This window comes from Garra rufa, chromosome 15 (genome assembly GCF_049309525.1).
Source record: "Garra rufa chromosome 15, GarRuf1.0, whole genome shotgun sequence".
Taxonomy (NCBI): Eukaryota; Metazoa; Chordata; class Actinopteri; order Cypriniformes; family Cyprinidae; genus Garra; species Garra rufa.
Genome location: NC_133375.1, coordinates 44421453 through 44440441, shown reverse-complemented (window position 1 = coordinate 44440441; position 18989 = coordinate 44421453). Strand labels below are relative to the sequence as shown.

General features: G+C 34.0%; 2 protein-coding genes and 1 pseudogene across 6 annotated transcripts in view; 2 read left to right on the top strand and 1 right to left on the bottom strand.

The window, feature by feature from the left end:
* LOC141286695 (hippocampus abundant transcript 1 protein-like) overlaps window positions 1–4253 on the bottom strand; it is a 115448-nt gene extending 111195 nt beyond the window's left edge. For 4 of the 5 annotated variants that reach the window (XR_012339329.1, XR_012339328.1, XR_012339327.1 and 1 more), the window contains exons 1-2: window positions 4106–4253; window positions 2697–2792 (exon numbers count right to left, since the gene is read on the bottom strand). Coding sequence is in view for 1 of the 5 variants with exons in the window: in XM_073818775.1 (XP_073674876.1) it covers window positions 2697–2792; window positions 4106–4135 (126 nt within the window). In the remaining 4 variants the exon portion in view is untranslated. The remainder of the gene's footprint in view (window positions 1–2696; window positions 2793–4105) is intronic. The other variant, XR_012339330.1, reaches the window with a different exon arrangement.
* The window catches only part of LOC141286736 (leucine-rich repeat-containing protein 2-like), a 371513-nt gene that overhangs the window by 147483 nt on the left and 205041 nt on the right, over window positions 1–18989 (top strand). The window lies entirely within an intron of this gene.
* On the top strand, window positions 4892–10061 carry LOC141287377 (spindlin-Z-like; annotated as a pseudogene).

Genomic DNA, 18989 nt, shown 5'->3' with positions numbered 1-18989 from the left:
ATATATCATATTTGACAATTACACATGATTATGATTACAGTGAAACATGACAATGATATATCAAATCTTAAAAACACAAGACTTAAGCATGTTGTCACTTATCATTTATTGTACAAATCTCTTATGTGCAACAAAATATGTGTGCGTCTGTCTGTGTCTGTAATCATGCTTAATGAACACAATAGTTTGGATATGTTCTGGTGTCAACCATATATTTTATGTTGGCCAACACCCTAACGGTATAGAAGCCGTAAAGGCCTTAAATACTCGAACCCCGGTAATTGCTGCTTGCAGCTATATTTATTATTATTATTATTTTTTTTCTGCCGTAAAACTGAACGTGCAGCCCAAACCGTAAGTGCTAGAGACTTGAAACTTGGTCAGCAGATAGAGCAAAAATCGAGGAGAACCTATCAAAGTATCAGCCCAATCGGACCATAGGTGGCGCTACAGCGCAAAAAACTAAAATTTTTGACATTTTGGCCATAATCTCGTAAACCGCTTGTCGTAGACTCAAAAACTTTACATCGTTGCGTTCCTTGGGTCAGGCCGAAGAAAAGTGTATTACGAAATTTTTGAGCTGCGACGCACGATTGACCCCGAAAACTGGACGTGAATCCGAAACCTACTTTTGCGAACTAGTCCTAGGATTTTCAACCGATCGGAACCAAACCAGTGAAATAATATTCTCTGGACACTGAATATCAATAATTATCAAAAAAAAGTTGAATTTTTCACTCACGGTCGTAAAGGACCACCAAAACGTTCGAAAGTGAGGGGTCAATTTTACTAAAATGGCTATAACTTTTGAACGGAATGAGATATCTTCACCAAACTCGGTACACATGTGTATAAGCTCAATCCTTGGTCAAATCAAAAAAATTGCGGAGCTTGAACACTTGGTGGCGCTATAAAACGGAAAAAACATATTATTGACTATAAATACACAGCCGTTAGTCCGATCGACTTGAAAATTGGTATGCAGTGACTTGGACCAAAGGGGCATAGGTGTCTATGAGGACATTGGCGTATCTCAAAAAACATGGCCGCCATTGGCCAATGAAGTTTGAGCACCTATTTGACAAGGTTAACGGAGGTCGATCGGAACCAAACTCGGTGGGCATGTTTGACTCATGGCCCTAAAGGTCTGTAAGAATTTTGAAAGAAATCGGCCACTAGTTGGCGCTAACGAATTTTTTGGCTCTGTAATCGCGCGGCGTTTCACTCATTCACACAAGATACATATCGTTTGATAGATCTCCTCATGCCGAGAAACTTTGCCTCAAGAACCATTGCTGTCAATCAAATCGTTCATTAATTATTCACAAATATGTTAAAAACCTACTTTTGCGAACTAGTCCTAGGTTTTTTGCCCGATCTACATCAAACCACCGTAGTAATATTCTCTGGACTCTCTAGATCAATAATTATAAAAAAAATGTTAAATTTTGTCCTTTGGTTGGCTATAACAGGGTCATTTAGAAAAGGGGCGTGGTCACATATACTCAAAAGCTTATAGAACCTAAACAAAAACTCAAAACTTTACAAAAATTAGTGACAAAATGTACCCGATGACCCTTAACAAGCATGTGAAGTTTCATGAAGATCGGACCATAGGTGGCGCTATAACAGTTAAAAAGGTGTCAGAAACATGATATTTCGATTGTAAATGAACTGAAATCACAATAAAATGTGTATATATACACACACATATACACTATATCTTCATATCATATGACAGATTGCCTCATTTTAAAAAACTTTGTCTCTAGGATCACTGCTGTCAAAATTTACCATTTTCTTCATACAGACATATTTGTTTTTACAGTTAAGCCAGATTTTTTCTTATAGTGAGACCTGAAAATGGGATATAAACTCTTAAAAGGACCTGTTATATTATTAAAGAAATCTCTTACGTGCAGTAAAATGTGTGTGCATCTGTCTGTGTGTGTAATTATGCTTAATGAACAGAACAGTTTAACCATTTCATTTCAATGTAAGTTTCTGTTTGTCAGTGAATTCTTCATAATGGATATGTTCTGGTGTCAGCCATATATTTCATGTTGGCCAACACCCTAACAGTGTAGAAGCCGTAAAGGCCTTAAATACTCGAACCCCGCTCAATGCTGCTTGCAGCTTTAATTTAAATACTTATTGTTCACTACAAATGAAACAAGTTAAATATTTATGGTATAAGAATCAAATAATGCACTCAATATGAATCTGAAATATTTCATATAATTTAATATCTACATCTTTTAAGCTTTATCTTGAATGTGAAAGCTATTAAATAGCCTATATTTAACACAGACGTGTTACTGCTCTAGTTTAGTTACTCTGAATTTATTCTGAATCATTTCATGCACAGCTCTTTTTTTATGACTGGCGCATATTTAGCCCATTTACTCGTGAATGTTTTTAAACTCATGTTTGTCATTTTTTAAAACGCTATACAGGGATGTTTAGTCCTCTTAGACAAGCAAAACTTTTTTCGATTGTAAATGGATCATATAGAGACAACGAGCAAAGGACACTCCTATTACGGCTCACTACAGTTGACCAAAAATGACTGAGCTGGCTTGACTAAAACAAGGAAGTTATCCGTGCATATGGTCAATTCTAGCGCAGATCATTCTCCCTCTTAATTAAACTATTAAAAATCAGTCTAGGTTCAGAATGGTGTGTTTGACGCTCACCATCAGCATCGGGGTGGTCAGGAGACCCCAGGCGAAAAACTCCATGAAGATCACCACCACTGCATGGGCCACCTTCGCCCGGCCGACACTGCGCTGCTGCAACACAACAAACACAATATATACACCTTTACAGTCTAATGCACTATATATATATACATATACATATACAGTGTTGGGCGTAATGCATTACAAGTAATGCATGTCACGTAATAATATTATTTTTTCCAAGTAACTAGTAAAGTAACGTATTACTTTTTAATTGACAAGAACATATCTGAGTTACTTTTGCAAATGAGTAACGCCTGTTACTTTCCCCCATTTATTGATTAAAAGCTCTCCTGTCCTCATGTTGAGAGAAATTGTGAGTAAGATGTTCCTTTAGTTCTAGAATAAATGTGAACATGCATTAATTCATCTCACTCACTAAAAAAACAGATACGGTATTCTTCAAAATGAATAAAAACACTGAAATTCAATGCAAACCTGGCATAATTAAGTATGTTAAATAATACAAATATCCTGTATGTATTTAATCCCATTTTATTAACCGATGTCTTTGCTGCCGACCTTCGATGATCCAATTCATCCATACTAATAAGCAAAAATACTCAAGATGATCTAACATTTGCTTTCCTTTTTTTTTATTGCTGAAGAGTTGACATTTGTTCTTCTGCGGTCTACTGTACAGACGTCAATTTACTTTTCTCTAAGCCTGAGGCTTTTGGTGTGAAAAGGCTTTTACATTTGACACAAATATAAGTTTTTATATTAAAAACAAACAAGCAAGCCCTGCCCAGATTTAAAAAGTAACGCAAAAGTAACGTAGCGCATTACTTTCCATAAAAAGTAACTAAGTAACGTAATTAGTTACTTTTTTAGGGAGTAACCCAATACTTGTAATGCATTACTTTTAAATTAACTTTCTCCAACACTGTTGTATACATATATATATATATATATATATATATATATATATATATATATATATATATATACACACACCAGCAAAATATAATTCATACAACAGAAAGGTACATGACAGTCCATAAGGAATGATGAAGGTGTGTTTATAACACAATCAATGATCAGATCAGACTCACATCATGAGAATAAACTCAGAGAAAGATTAGCGTTGAATATAAACACATTATAAACGAAAGGTTAAAGGTTAAATAGAAAAATCCTCAAAATCATGAACTTTAATCTGACATTATCTATCCATATGGACCATGTGACATATATAAACAGACAAAACGAAGAAACAGATCATCAGAATCGCCCAAAAACACGAAAAATTAAAACAAACAACGAAAACACTTCGATTATCATCATCATCAGATTATAATCGGTAAAAGTAAAAACACTGAGTTAACGTTAAATCCTGTGTGTGCTGAGATGACATTACTCACTCTGATGTGTTTGATCAGCATGTTTTCCATCTGACTCTCACATATTGATCAACATCTCAATCATCCTGATCAGATTTAATAAACCAAGCTGTTTTCAATTCGAGCAGCTCTCGCTAACGCTTTTCGCTTCCACTTTCTAACATGAACATTCCTCAACACCAACTTCCGGCTTCCGCTTGCGGGCGTCAGTTTCAAACTAAAAGTCTTCCACTGAATACATCGTAGATTCGAAATGATAATAATATGGAAATATTCAGCGATCGTTCATTGTATTTTATTTTTTGGAGGTGAAGGGTCAAATACAATTTATTACTGACAAAACAGCGTAGTGAGAGATTTTCTAAATGCATTGGATTAATAAATTAATCTTAAATAGATTTTTCTATTCCTAAAGGCGGCGCTACAGGTGATTAAAAAACACAGTTTAATTTAATTTTAAAATTAATTATTTCTTTTAATTATAAAAACACAAATTAATTCATTTTCACTTGATTTCTCTCTAGGATTATTTAACGTTACAGTTGTGTAGAACACAATAAACAAGACAGCTATTCGTATTTCAAAATACTTTGCATTGATACAAACAGCTTTTCTGTAAATGCTGTTTTAGCTCGATACGAACATATGAAACACAACTGATTAAAATAATCATTTTTTGTATCTATTTAGAAAATGTGTCATTTCAAAGACATAAAATATTGAGTTCTGTTATACCACGTGTGCGTGTTTGTATTGTGTAGAATGAGGCGCGCTCACGCGTCTGCTCGTACCCGCGCTGTGCGGTGGAAACGCGCTCTCGAGGGAAACTTCTGCTGAATTATTTAGTTTATTTGTAGATATCGTGTAATATTAAAGCCAGAACAGAGTAAAAAAAGCGAGACACACGTTTGCAATGCGATCCGGACAGTGAGTTGTGTATGTGTGTGTGTTTATATGCTTGAGTGTGTGTGTGGGGGGTGTGTAAGTGTGTGTTTACATTGTGTTTTACTGGAGTTTAATTCATTTTTACTTTTAAAACGTTGATGTGGTTTCTCATAAGCACTGATTCATTCATGCACATTGCTGATTCTAATGCACCATCAGCAGGTTTAACTTTTAATACTGTTGTGTTGTACTGTACTGCAAATTACTTTAAAAAATACCATGGTACAGTAACATTTTTACTGCTTTTTTCATTAGTGCATGCTCAAAATGTCTAGCTATGGCAGTCAGGAGATTTTCTGATGTAGCCAGTGTGTTTTCCAACAGGAGGATCATCAGATATTGAATTGATTGGAGCTGATGGAGTGTCCGTACAGGAGCCGCATGAATCAGCATCGCTCCAAAGACACTGGAGGTGAGATCCTCACCTGTATTGTATGTAAATTAAACTAAATGCATTAGCAAATAAACCAATGTTTTGTTTTGATCAGTTCGTGGTGTGTCAGGTGGCCGGTCTGTAATGAAGAAAAAGAGCTCTCACAAGTGAGTATCAATGCCATTATATATACAATTACTATTATTATATATTAAATTTAAATTATATTTAATAAAAACTTTTTTATTTAATTAAAATAAATTATAATTATTAAATAATATTTTTTATTTTTCATTTTTTACAGAATTTTTCATTTTTGGTAATCCTCAAATTTTTTTGTTAGTTTTTATATTTAATAAAAACTATTTTATTTATTTAAATAAAATAAAAAATACTATTTATTTATTTAATTTATTTTTTTATTTTACATTTTTTTTTACTGAATTTTAGTTTTAGTTTTGTTATTCCTCAGAAATTTTTGTTAGTTTTTATATTTAATAAAAAAATATATATAAATAAAATAAACAATATTTATTTTATTTTTTTATTTTTTTTATTTTTTTTTCAAATTTTAACTGAATTTCAGTTTTCGTTTTGGTAATCCTCAAAAAAATTTGTTAGTTTTTATATTTAATAAAAAAAAATATTTAAATAAAATAAACAATAATATTTATTCATTTAGTTTTAGTTTTTATTTATTTTTAATTTTGTTTTATTTTCAACTTTTAACTGAATTTCAGTTTTTGTTTTTGTAATCCTCAAATTTTTGTTAGTTTTTATATTTAATAAAAACTTTTTTTATTTAAATAAACAATAATATTTATTTATGTAATTTTATTTTTTATTTTCAAATTTTAACTGAATTTCAGTTTTTGTTTTGGTAATCCTCAAAACATTTTGTTAGTTTTTATATTTAATAATAAAAAAAATATATATTTATTTAATTATTTTAATTATTTATTTTTATATTTTTATTTTATTATTTTTATTTATTTTATTTTTTATTTTTTGTTTATTTTATTATCATTATTTTTTATTTTTCAATTGTTAACTGAATTTTAGTTTTTGTTTTTGTAATCGTCAAAATGTTTTGTTAGTTTTCATATTTAATAAAACCTTTTTTATTTAAGTAAAATAAATAATATTTATTTAATTTTATTTTTAATTAATTAATTATTTTTCTTTCAGTTTTTGTTTTGCTAATCCTCCTCCAAAAAATTTGCCAACTAGAAACAAAAATGTTTTAATAACTGTAGAAGATTTTTAAAGCTACAGTATTAAATTTAGTTAACATGTTGTTGTTTTTTTGTTAGTTTTAAAGACAATAATGTTAGTTTTATTTTATTTTAGATTTAGTTTTTACTATTGATAATAACACTGATGAGTACCTGTTTGGTTCTGTGAGTCTAGAATAAGCAAATTAATTATTTTTTATTTTAGTTTTTTTTCCATTATAGTTTAATAATATTAAATAAAAAAAATAAAAATTTGGCTAAATGAAAATTGAATAAAGATTCTGGTTAGAGTTCTGGATGTATTAATTAACTGAGAAATTGAGATATATTGATTATTAAAACAAATATTTATTTTTATTCATTTTTAATTTTCGAATCACTGCCAACTAGAAACAAAAATGTTTTAGTGACTGTAGAGGATTTTTAAAGCTACAGTATTAATACAAAACACATTTGGGAACTTAATATGAAAACTAAATTTAGTTAACATGTTTTTATTTTTATTTTAGTTAGTTTTAAAGACAATATTGTTAGTTTTTGTTTAGTTTTTCGTATCTAATTTTAGTTTTTACTATTGATAATAACACTGGTGAGTACTTGTTTGATTCTGTGAGACTAGAATGAGCAAATGAAAGCTTTTTTTTTATTTTTTATTTTATTTTTATTAGTTCTGCTTACAAATTTGAGTAAGTATAGAAGATTTTTGCTATTGATACTAAAGCTATTTGTTACTAAAGACGCTCGGGAACTAAATATGAAAACTAAATAATGTTTTTCTTATCTCACGTTATTTTAGTTAACAAAAATGTGTTTTTTTATTAGTTTTGGATTGAAAAAAATACACTAGTGAGTCTTTTGTAGAAAAACAATCTTGTAGAAACAGTCAAAGCTAGAATGACCAAATGAAAGCTTGTTCCTCTTGTTTTAACCCTTTCTTGTGTGTTTCATCAGACACAAACACTGCAGTCCTGTCTCCGCGTCTCTTAGTGAAAGCATTGTGGGCTGTCGAATAAAACACAAGTGGAAAGAAGACCTCTACAGTCCGGTGTCTTGGTGGACAGGGACGGTACTAGTCCAAGTCCCAGTCAACTCATCTCTCTACCTCATCAAGTACGATGGAGTGGACTGCGTCTACGGCCTGGAGATCTTCAAAGATGAGAGGGTTCAGAATCTGGAGATTTCGCCTGGAGAAATCGCCTTGTTTCGGGTCAGCGACACCCGTCTGGCGGACCAGCTGCTGGGACAGTCGGTGGTTCACCTGTTTGAGACAGACGATGGCACGAAGGATGAATGGAAGGGTTTGGTGCTCTCCAGAGCTCCCAGCATGCCTGCGTAGTTCTTCATAACGTATGAGAAAGACCCCATGCTTTACATGTACCAGCTGATGCAGGATTATAAAGACGGGGACCTTCGGATACTTCCGGATTCAGGTGAGCCAGTACACTCTTAGAAATAAAGCTACTTCACTGGCTTCATCGGTTTGATGAAGAATTTTGAACATCCATGGAACCACTAAAGATGCAAAAAAAGGTTCATCAGATTCTTAAAATTAAGAACAAAATGGTTATTTAACTGATCACTGAAAGGTTTTTTGGGGAACCAAAAATGATTCTTTACTGAACAGTGGAGTCTGAATCATGAACAAATTACTCTCTAATGAATCAATCAAAAAGACTCAAACTCACAATCTGAATCAGTCTAATGACTACAGTGTGAACAGTTGAGCCTGATTCATGAACAAATGACTCTCTAAAATGATTCACTGTAGTGAATCAGTCAAAAAACTCACAAACAGTCTCAAACTCACAATTTGAATCAGTCTAATGACTACAGTGTGAACAGTTGAGTCTGATTCATGAACAAATGACTCTATAAAATGATTCATTGTAATGAATCAGTCAAAAGACTCACAAACAGTCTCAAACTCACAATTTGAATCAGTCTAATGACTACAGTGTGAACAGTTGAGTCTGACTCATGAACAACTGACTCCCTAACCAATTCCTTGTAATGAATCAGTCAAAAAGACTCACAAACAGTCTCAAACTCACAATTTGAATCAGTCTCATGACTACAGTGTGAACAGATGAGTCTGACTCATGAACAAATGACTCTCTAAAATGATTCACTGTAATGAATCAGTCAAAACACTTGCAAACAGTCTCAAACTCACAATTTGAATCAGTCTAATGACTACAGTGTGAACAGTTGAGTCTGACTCATGAACAAATGACTCTCTAAAATGATTCACTGTAGAGAATCAGTCAAAAAACTCAGTCTCAAACTCACAATCTGAATCAGTCTAATGACTACAGTGTGAACAGATGAGTCTGACTCATGAACAAATGACTCTCTAAAATGATTCACTGTAATGAATCAGTCAAAACACTTGCAAACAGTCTCAAACTCACAATCTGAATCAGTCTAATGACTACAGTGTGAACAGTTGAGTCTGATTCATGAACAAATGACTCTCTAAAATGATTCACTGTAATGAATCAGTCAAAACACTTGCAAACAGTCTCAAACTCACAATTTGAATCAGTCTAATGACTACAGTGTGAACAGTTGAGTCTGACTCATAAACAAATGACTCTCTAAAATGATTCACTGTAGTGAATCAGTCAAAAAGACTCAAACAGTCTCAAACTCACAATTTGAATCAGTCTAATGACTACAGTGTGAACAGTTGAGTCTGACTCATAAACAAATGACTCTCTAAAATGATTCACTGTAGTGAATCAGTCAAAAAGACTCAAACAGTCTCAAACTCACAATTTGAATCAGTCTAATGACTACAGTGTGAACAGAGTTTGACTCATGAACAAATGACTGTAACCAATTCCTTGTAATGAATCAGTCTAAAATATTTTATTGTGCAGCAGGACTGAGATGTCTGAATGGTTATTAATAAAGGCTTTCCTCCATCAGATGATTCGGCGGAGTTCAGAGAGCCGGGTGAAGTGTGCGACACACTGGTTGGGAAGCAGGTGGAGTGTATGAATACAGATGGCACACAGAGGATGGGCACCGTCATCCAGCAGGTTCAGGCCAAACCGTCCATTTACTTCATCAAGTTTGATGATGACTATCACATCTACGTCTATGACATGGTCGGATCGTGAGTTCCCGCTCAGACCTTCATCAGTGTCACGCAACGGCATTTTGACTGGATTGATATCTGTTTTCAGTGGCTTTCTCTTTTGTTAATAAACATAAGTTGTATCGAAAGCTTCTGATGCCGTTTGAGATTTTGATGTGCCTGGTTTGTTTTTTTCTCTTCAGCTGTTGAATGTCAAACACACGGATGTGTTTGAGAACAAAAGGAAGCTGTTTTGTTAGTTCTCATGAGCTTCTGTCCTTAGACACAATTATATTTTTATACGAGTTTGTGTTCAGCTCAAGTCTCTTTGTTTGGATGCTGTTTCCTTGTATTATAAATAGTGCCTTTCTGTCTTCTGAGACCATTCTGACTTACTGTATTAATTAAAAAACATTTATTCTTGGGATAAGACGTGCTACTTTACAAAGATTCCATCTGCATATCAATGTGTTCCTACTTTCTATTAAAGAATAAAAAGTAAAAAAAAAAAAAAAAACAGTTTCTTCATATTCATTCGGGACTTCAGAATGGGTTCGCAAATCATTTGAGTCAGATTGTGACTTCAGAAAGTGATGCAAAAAAAAGATTGATTCCATGTCAGACGGGTGGGGGTTAAAAAGGTTGTCAATTTATTAAAAGTTTTCAAAAGTTATATATATCCTTAAGTATGAAAATAAATGCCACAATTAAAAAATTGCAGCAATAACAAGAATCACATTATTAATGACTGTTGATTCCAATAATGTAATTTTGATTAAAAGAAATAAACATTAATTCCAAGTTGTCAATAATCAAATCATCTGTCAATCTGATCAAATAAAGTGTAATTAAATAAATTAGAATTAAAATCAAAGTCAAATTCAAAGCTAGTCAAATCTGAGAGAAGTAAGTCTAATAGAAATATAAGACTGTCTAGGTGCACCCAGTATAAGAGTAAAAGATAGAGAGCGGAGAGAAAGAAGAAGTCAGGAGTGTGAAGTCTCTGATCTGCAATGGGTGCAGGTTTAGCACTTTTTATACCCTAAAACCAGACAGTACAGGAAGTCTATAGGTCGCTTATATGTCTAATTTTGATTAAGAACACATTACTCATGTCTCAGCTCGTGAACAAAAGTGTTATTAATTTGCATGTTTGACAAACTTTAAAAGGCACATTTACTAAGAAGTACTTCTTGTTCTAAGAGCATCGGTCTGTCTGTCGGAGTTAATGATAGATATGATAAAATGTACGAAAATAACATAGCTACATAGCAACAGCATACAGTCTCAAAAAGACCAATAATTATATAAATATAATAATTCATAAGACTTTAGAACGAGTTCGCGAATCATTTGAGACTTCAGAACGAGTTTGTGATTCATTTGAGTCAGATCGGAACTTCAGAACAAGCTCGCGAATGATTTGAGACTTCAGAACGAGTTTGTGAATCATTTAGACTTCAGAACGAGTTTGTGAATCATTTGAGTCAGATCGGAACTTCAGAACAAGCTCGCGAATGATTTGAGATTTCAGAACGAGTTTGTGATTCATTTGAGTCAGATCGGAACTTCAGAACAAGCTCGCGAATGATTTGAGACTTCAGAACGAGTTTGTGAATCATTTAGACTTCAGAACGAGTTTGTGAATCATTTGAGTCAGATCGGAACTTCAGAACAAGCTCGCGAATGATTTGAGACTTCAGAACGAGTTTGTGAATCATTTAGACTTCAGAACGAGTTTGTGAATCATTTGAGTCAGATCGGAACTTCAGAACAAGCTCGCGAATGATTTGAGATTTCAGAACGAGTTTGTGATTCATTTGAGTCAGATCGGAACTTCAGAACAAGCTCGCGAATGATTTGAGACTTCAGAACGAGTTTGTGAATCATTTAGACTTCAGAACGAGTTTGTGAATCATTTGAGTCAGATCGGAACTTCAGAACAAGTTCGCGAATGATTTGAGATTTCAGAACGAGTTTGTGAATCATTTAGACTTCAGAACGAGTTTGTGAATCATTTGAGTCAGATCGGAACTTCAGAACAAGCTCGCGAATGATTTGAGACTTCAGAACGAGTTTGTGATTCATTTAGACTTCAGAACGAGTTTGTGAATCATTTGAGTCAGATCGGAACTTCAGAACAAGTTCGCGAATGATTTGAGATTTCAGAACGAGTTTGTGAATCATTTAGACTTCAGAACGAGTTTGTGAATCATTTGAGTCAGATCGGAACTTCAGAACAAGCTCGCGAATGATTTGAGATTTCAGAACGAGTTTGTGATTCATTTGAGTCAGATCGGAACTTCAGAACAAGTTCGCGAATGATTTGAGACTTCAGAACGAGTTTGTGAATCATTTAGACTTCAGAACGAGTTTGTGAATCATTTGAGTCAGATCGGAACTTCAGAACAAGTTCGCGAATGATTTGAGATTTCAGAACGAGTTTGTGAATCATTTAGACTTCAGAACGAGTTTGTGAATCATTTGAGTCAGATCGGAACTTCAGAACAAGCTCGCGAATGATTTGAGATTTCAGAACGAGTTTGTGAATCATTTGAGTCAGATCGGAACTTCAGAACAAGCTCGCGAATGATTTGAGACTTCAGAACGAGTTTGTGAATCATTTAGACTTCAGAACGAGTTTGTGAATCATTTGAGTCAGATCGGAACTTCAGAACAAGTTCGCGAATGATTTGAGATTTCAGAACGAGTTTGTGAATCATTTAGACTTCAGAACGAGTTTGTGAATCATTTGAGTCAGATCGGAACTTCAGAACAAGCTCGCGAATGATTTGAGACTTCAGAACGAATTTGTGAATCATTTAGACTTCAGAACGAGTTTGTGAATCATTTGAGTCAGATCGGAACTTCAGAACAAGCTCGCGAATGATTTGAGATTTCAGAACGAGTTTGTGATTCATTTGAGTCAGATCGGAACTTCAGAACAAGCTCGCGAATGATTTGAGATTTCAGAACGAGTTTGAGATTCATTTGAGTCAGATCGGAACTTCAGAACAAGCTCGCGAATGATTTGAGATTTCAGAACGAGTTTGTGAATCATTTAGACTTCAGAACGAGTTTGTGATTCATTTGAGTCAGATCGGAACTTCAGAACAAGCTCGCGAATGATTTGAGATTTCAGAACGAGTTTGAGATTCATTTGAGTCAGATCGGAACTTCAGAACAAGTTCGCGAATGATTTGAGATTTCAGAACGAGTTTGTGAATCATTTGAGTCAGATCGGAACTTCAGAACAAGCTCGCGAATGATTTGAGATTTCAGAACGAGTTTGTGATTCATTTGAGTCAGATCGGAACTTCAGAACAAGCTCGCGAATGATTTGAGATTTCAGAACGAGTTTGTGAATCATTTAGACTTCAGAACGAGTTTGTGAATCATTTGAGTCAGATCGGAACTTCAGAACGAGTTCGCGAATCATTTGAGACTTCAGAACGAGTTTGCGAATCATTTGAGACTTCAGAACGAGTTTGTGATTCATTTGAGTCAGATCGGAACTTCAGAACAAGCTCGCGAATGATTTGAGATTTCAGAACGAGTTTGTGAATCATTTAGACTTCAGAACGAGTTTGTGAATCATTTGAGTCAGATCGGAACTTCAGAACGAGTTCGCGAATCATTTGAGACTTCAGAACGAGTTTGTGATTCATTTGAGTCAGATCGGAACTTCAGAACAAGCTCGCGAATCATTTGATACTTCAGAACAAGATCGCAAATGATTTGAGATTTCAGAAGGTGTTTGTGAATCATTTAGACTTCAGAACGAGTTTGTGAATCATTTGAGTCAGATCGGAACTTCAGAACGAGTTCGCGAATCATTTGAGACTTTAGAACAAGTTTGTGAATCATTTGAGGCTTTAGAACAAGTTCGCAAATCATTTGAGGCTTTAAAACGAGTTGGTGAATCATTTGAGGCTTTAAAACGAGTTGGTGAATCATTTGAGGCTTTAGAACGAGTTGGTGAATCATTTGAGGCTTTAGAACGAGTTCGCGAATCATTCGAGACTTCAAAACGAATTCGCGAATCATTCGAGGCTTTAAAACGAGTTGGTGAATCATTTGAGGCTTTACAACGAGTTTGCGAATCGTTTGAGGCTTTAAAACGAGTTTGCGAATCGTTTGAGGCTTTACAACGAGTTCGCGAATCGTTTGAGGCTTTACAACGAGTTCGCGAATCGTTTGAGGCTTTAAAACGAGTTTGCGAATCATTTGAGGCTTTACAACGAGTTCGCGAATCGTTTGAGGCTTTACAACGAGTTCGCGAATCGTTTGAGGCTTTACAACGAGTTCGCGAATCGTTTGAGGCTTTAAAACGAGTTTGCGAATCGTTTGAGGCTTTACAACGAGTTTGCGAATCGTTTGAGGCTTTACAACGAGTTTGCGAATCGTTTGAGGCTTTAAAACGAGTTCGCGAATCGTTTGAGGCTTTACAACGAGTTTGCGAATCGTTTGAGGCTTTAAAACGAGTTTGCGAATTGTTTGAGGCTTTAAAACGAGTTCGCGAATCGTTTGAGGCTTTAAAACGAGTTCGCGAATCGTTTGAGGCTTTACAACGAGTTGGTGAATCATTTGAGGCTTTAGAACGAGTTCGCGAATCATTCGAGACTTCAAAACGAATTCGCGAATCATTCGAGGCTTTAAAACGAGTTGGTGAATCATTTGAGGCTTTACAACGAGTTTGCGAATCGTTTGAGGCTTTAAAACGAGTTTGCGAATCGTTTGAGGCTTTACAACGAGTTCGCGAATCGTTTGAGGCTTTAAAACGAGTTTGCGAATCATTTGAGGCTTTACAACGAGTTCGCGAATCGTTTGAGGCTTTACAACGAGTTTGCGAATCATTTGAGGCTTCAGAACGAGTTTGTGAATCATTTGAGACTTCAGAACGAGTTTGCGAATCATTTGAGGCTTTAGAACGAGTTCGCGAATCATTCGAGACTTCAAAACGAATTCGCGAATCATTCGAGGCTTTAAAACGAGTTGGTGAATCATTTGAGGCTTTACAACGAGTTTGCGAATCGTTTGAGGCTTTAAAACGAGTTTGCGAATCGTTTGAGGCTTTACAACGAGTTCGCGAATCGTTTGAGGCTTTACAACGAGTTCGCGAATCGTTTGAGGCTTTAAAACGAGTTTGCGAATCATTTGAGGCTTTACAACGAGTTCGCGAATCGTTTGAGGCTTTAAAACGAGTTTGCGAATCATTTGAGGCTTTACAACGAGTTCGCGAATCGTTTGAGGCTTTACAACGAGTTTGCGAATCATTTGAGGCTTCAGAACGAGTTTGTGAATCATTTGAGACTTCAGAACGAGTTTGCGAATCATTTGAGACTTCAGAACGAGTTTGTGAATCATTTGAGACTTCAGAACGAGTTTGCGAATCATTTGAGTCTTCAGAACGAGTTTGCGAATCATTTAAGGCTTTACAACGAGTTTGCGAATCATTTGAGGCTTTATAACGAGTTTGCGAATCATTTGAGGCTTTAAAATGAGTTTGCGAATCATTTGAGGCTTCAGAACGAGTTTGCGAATCATTTGAGGCTTCAGAACGAGTTTGCGAATCATTTGAGGCTTTACAACGAGTTTGCGAATCATTTGAGGCTTCAGAACGAGTTTGCGAATCATTTAAGGCTTTACAACGAGTTTGCGAATCATTTGAGGCTTTAAAATGAGTTTGCGAATCATTTGAGGCTTCAGAACGAGTTTGCGAATCATTTGAGGCTTTACAACGAGTTTGCGAATCATTTGAGGCTTTAAAATGAGTTTGCGAATCATTTGAGGCTTCAGAACGAGTTTGCGAATCATTTGAGGCTTCAGAACGAGTTTGCGAATCATTAGAGGCTTTACAACGAGTTTGCGAATCATTTGAGGCTTCAGAACGAGTTTGCGAATCATTTAAGGCTTTACAACGAGTTTGCGAATCATTTGAGGCTTTACAACGAGTTTGCGAATCATTTGAGGCTTTACAACGAGTTTGCGAATCATTTGAGGCTTCAGAACGAGTTTGCGAATCATTTAAGGCTTTACAACGAGTTTGCGAATCATTTGAGGCTTTACAACGAGTTTGCGAATCATTTAAGGCTTCAGAACGAGTTTGCGAATCATTTGAGACTTCAGAACGAGTTCGCGAATCATTTGAGACTTCAGAACGAGTTTGCGAATCATTTGAGACTTCAGAACGAGTTCGCGAATCATTTGAGGCTTCAGAACGAGTTCGCGAATCATTTGAGACTTCAGAACGAGTTCGCGAATCATTTGAGGCTTCAGAACGAGTTCGCGAATCATTTGAGACTTCAGAACGAGTTTGCGAATCATTTGAGACTTCAGAACGAGTTCGCGAATCATTTGAGACTTCAGAACGAGTTTGCGAATCATTTGAGACTTCAGAACGAGTTCGCGAATCATTTGAGGCTTCAGAACGAGTTCGCGAATCATTTGAGACTTCAGAACGAGTTCGCGAATCATTTGAGGCTTCAGAACGAGTTCGCGAATCATTTGAGGCTTCAGAACGAGTTCGCGAATCATTTGAGGCTTTAGAACGAGTTTGCGAATCATTTGAGTCTTCAGAACGAGTTCGCGAATCATTTGGCAGTACAGTTATAAACATAGAAACAAAACAAAAGCAAAAACGCAGAATATAAACAGATATGTTAAACACAACAAACAACCAGAGGCGTTTGAATCCACTCACCATTTTTTGTTCAGTACTGCTCTCAAGAATCCTCTCATTATAAACAAAGTGTATATTATGTAAGATCTACATATGCTCTGTCTTCGTGTGAATCATTCGTGATGTAGCTTCATCCACAGCAGAAGTGAGTATAAGGGTTTTTTATGCATCTTTGCAAATGGCCTTCCTTAATAATGTCCTAGTTAAGCTAAACAGCTAAAAGCAGCTAAAGTAAACATTAAGCCTCTCAGAGAGGGGCGGGGCGAGCAGAGCTCATTAGCATTTAAAGAAACATGCAATGGAATACCCCGCTCTAAAAGCTGATTTTGACATGGTAAAAAGAGTGTTTTTAGACTACCATTGAGAAATTTTGACCATAGTATGTTATAGGCTTCTCATTAAGACCCTAAAGAGTCATATCAACTTGTGGAAAATGGCCATTTGATGACCTCTTTAAAATGAGTGATGATTATAAAAGGACTATTAGTTCATTTTGAAGAATTGAACTCCTGTGGAACAGCCGCTCTTTCATAGTGTTGATGGGAGGAGTCGTGTGGAGCCCAACAGAGGTGCACTGAGCGGTTCTCTCACACAGAAGGCCCCTTCAGGAACCACCGGTAATATGCAAACATACTAGGGTCAACATTTCAATGCAGCTTACATTTATGAGCCCAATCTGAACATTACCTGTGCAACTCATCGGCTACAGTAAGTAGACATTTGGGCTTGTTTTAATTTTTATTTCAAATCGTTTTGAAGTAGGAATGCACTGTGTAGTTATAAAATAGTGTTTCACTATCATATTGCAATTTTGTGTGAGATTGTGATTTTGTGAAAAGCTTTTTTTTTTTCTCACGATATTTGTGCGTTTGTCTGGCTGTTTGAATGCAGTAAACACAGAAACATCTGGATCATGTTTGCATTTTCTTCTGTCCTTGAAATCAGGATCAGGCATCAAATGTAATGCATGTAAAAACAGGCTGAGCATTGATCAAATAGTTGTAATATGACTTTTTTTCTGATGATTTAGGGAAAATAAAAGAGATGATTAACCTTATAAATGCTTGTTGAAAGTAAAAATGCTACAAAATACATCATATTTAGTGAGAAAGTGTGACATGGTCCAGCAAAACAAACACTATTTTTGGATTCAGTAACACACAGTTAGACTCAAATTAGTCAAAAAATGTTTATAAGTCATATACTATTATAGTTTGTATTAATATTTTGTTTACATTTTTATATTTTCCATTTTAGCATTAATTGTTAGTAATTTTGTTGTTTTTATTTATTTTTGTTATTCATTTTACAAATATTTCTTATTGAATGTATTATATTAATTAAATTTGTATATTTACAATTAATTTTTAGTCGGTTTATTTAGGTTTAGTTATGTTAGCGCTTCAACTTAAATAGATTTTAATGTAAAATAAATAAAAAGTTGCTTGTGTGTCTGTTTTAACACAAAAAAGCTATTTAAATCATATACTATTATAGTTTTAATTAATATTTTGTTTACATTTTTATATTTTCCGTTTTAATTTTAATTTGAGTGATTTTTAAATATTTTTAATAATTTTAAATTTTTGTCATTTTTATTTGTTATTAATTTGACAAATATTTCTTATTGAATGTATTATTTATTAATTAAATTTGTATTTTTAAAATTATTTTTTAGACTGTTTATTTAGGTTTAGTTAGTGCTTTAACTTTAACATTTAGTTTATGTAAAATAAATAAAATTAACACAAAAAACAAAAAGATTTTAACACACAAATTATATTTAAGTCATATACTATTATGGTTTAATATTTTCTGTTTTAACTTTCATTTTAGTAATTATTTTTTATTTATTTTATTATTATTTCTTATTGAATGTGTTATTTATTAATTAAATTTGTATTTATTTGTATTTAACTAAAATGTTAAATGTAAAATAATGTTTTTTCTTTTTTTTTTAGTTAACAAACACTGCAAAAAATGCTTTTCTTACTTAGTTTTTTTGTCTTGTTTTTTTTGTCTTGTCTTAAATCAAGAAGGATTTTCTAGACGAGTAACAATTATTGTCTTGTTTTCAGAAAAAAACAAGTCAAAATTTTAGAACAAGCAAAAAATTTCAAGCAAAAACCCACTTAATTTTGACTTGTTTTTCTGAAAACAAGACAATAATTGTTACTCGTCTAGAAAATCCTTCTTGATTTAATAATTTTTAGATATTTTGGCTGGAAACAAGACAAAAAAGGAAGAAAAGCTTTTTTAGCAGTGACTTTAAGTTTTTAGTTTTAGTTGATGATAATAACCCTGCTGCAGACAGAATTTATCACAACTTTTATAATTTTAGTGATTTAATATTTGTTTATCATTGCAGTTTATGACAACTAAATCATACTGACACCTGTTTGTTTTTGTGATTTCAGATCTTAATGAATCGCTGGGATTGTTGACAACGTCAAAGAAAGAGAATTCTGAACCAAAGCAATGAATAAAATCACATCATGTCTTTCCTAAAATAGTCTTTTGAGTTAACCAAATCTGCATTATTCGACCAAAATCAAAAGCACTTGTATTAGTTATTGTATTTAAGTGAA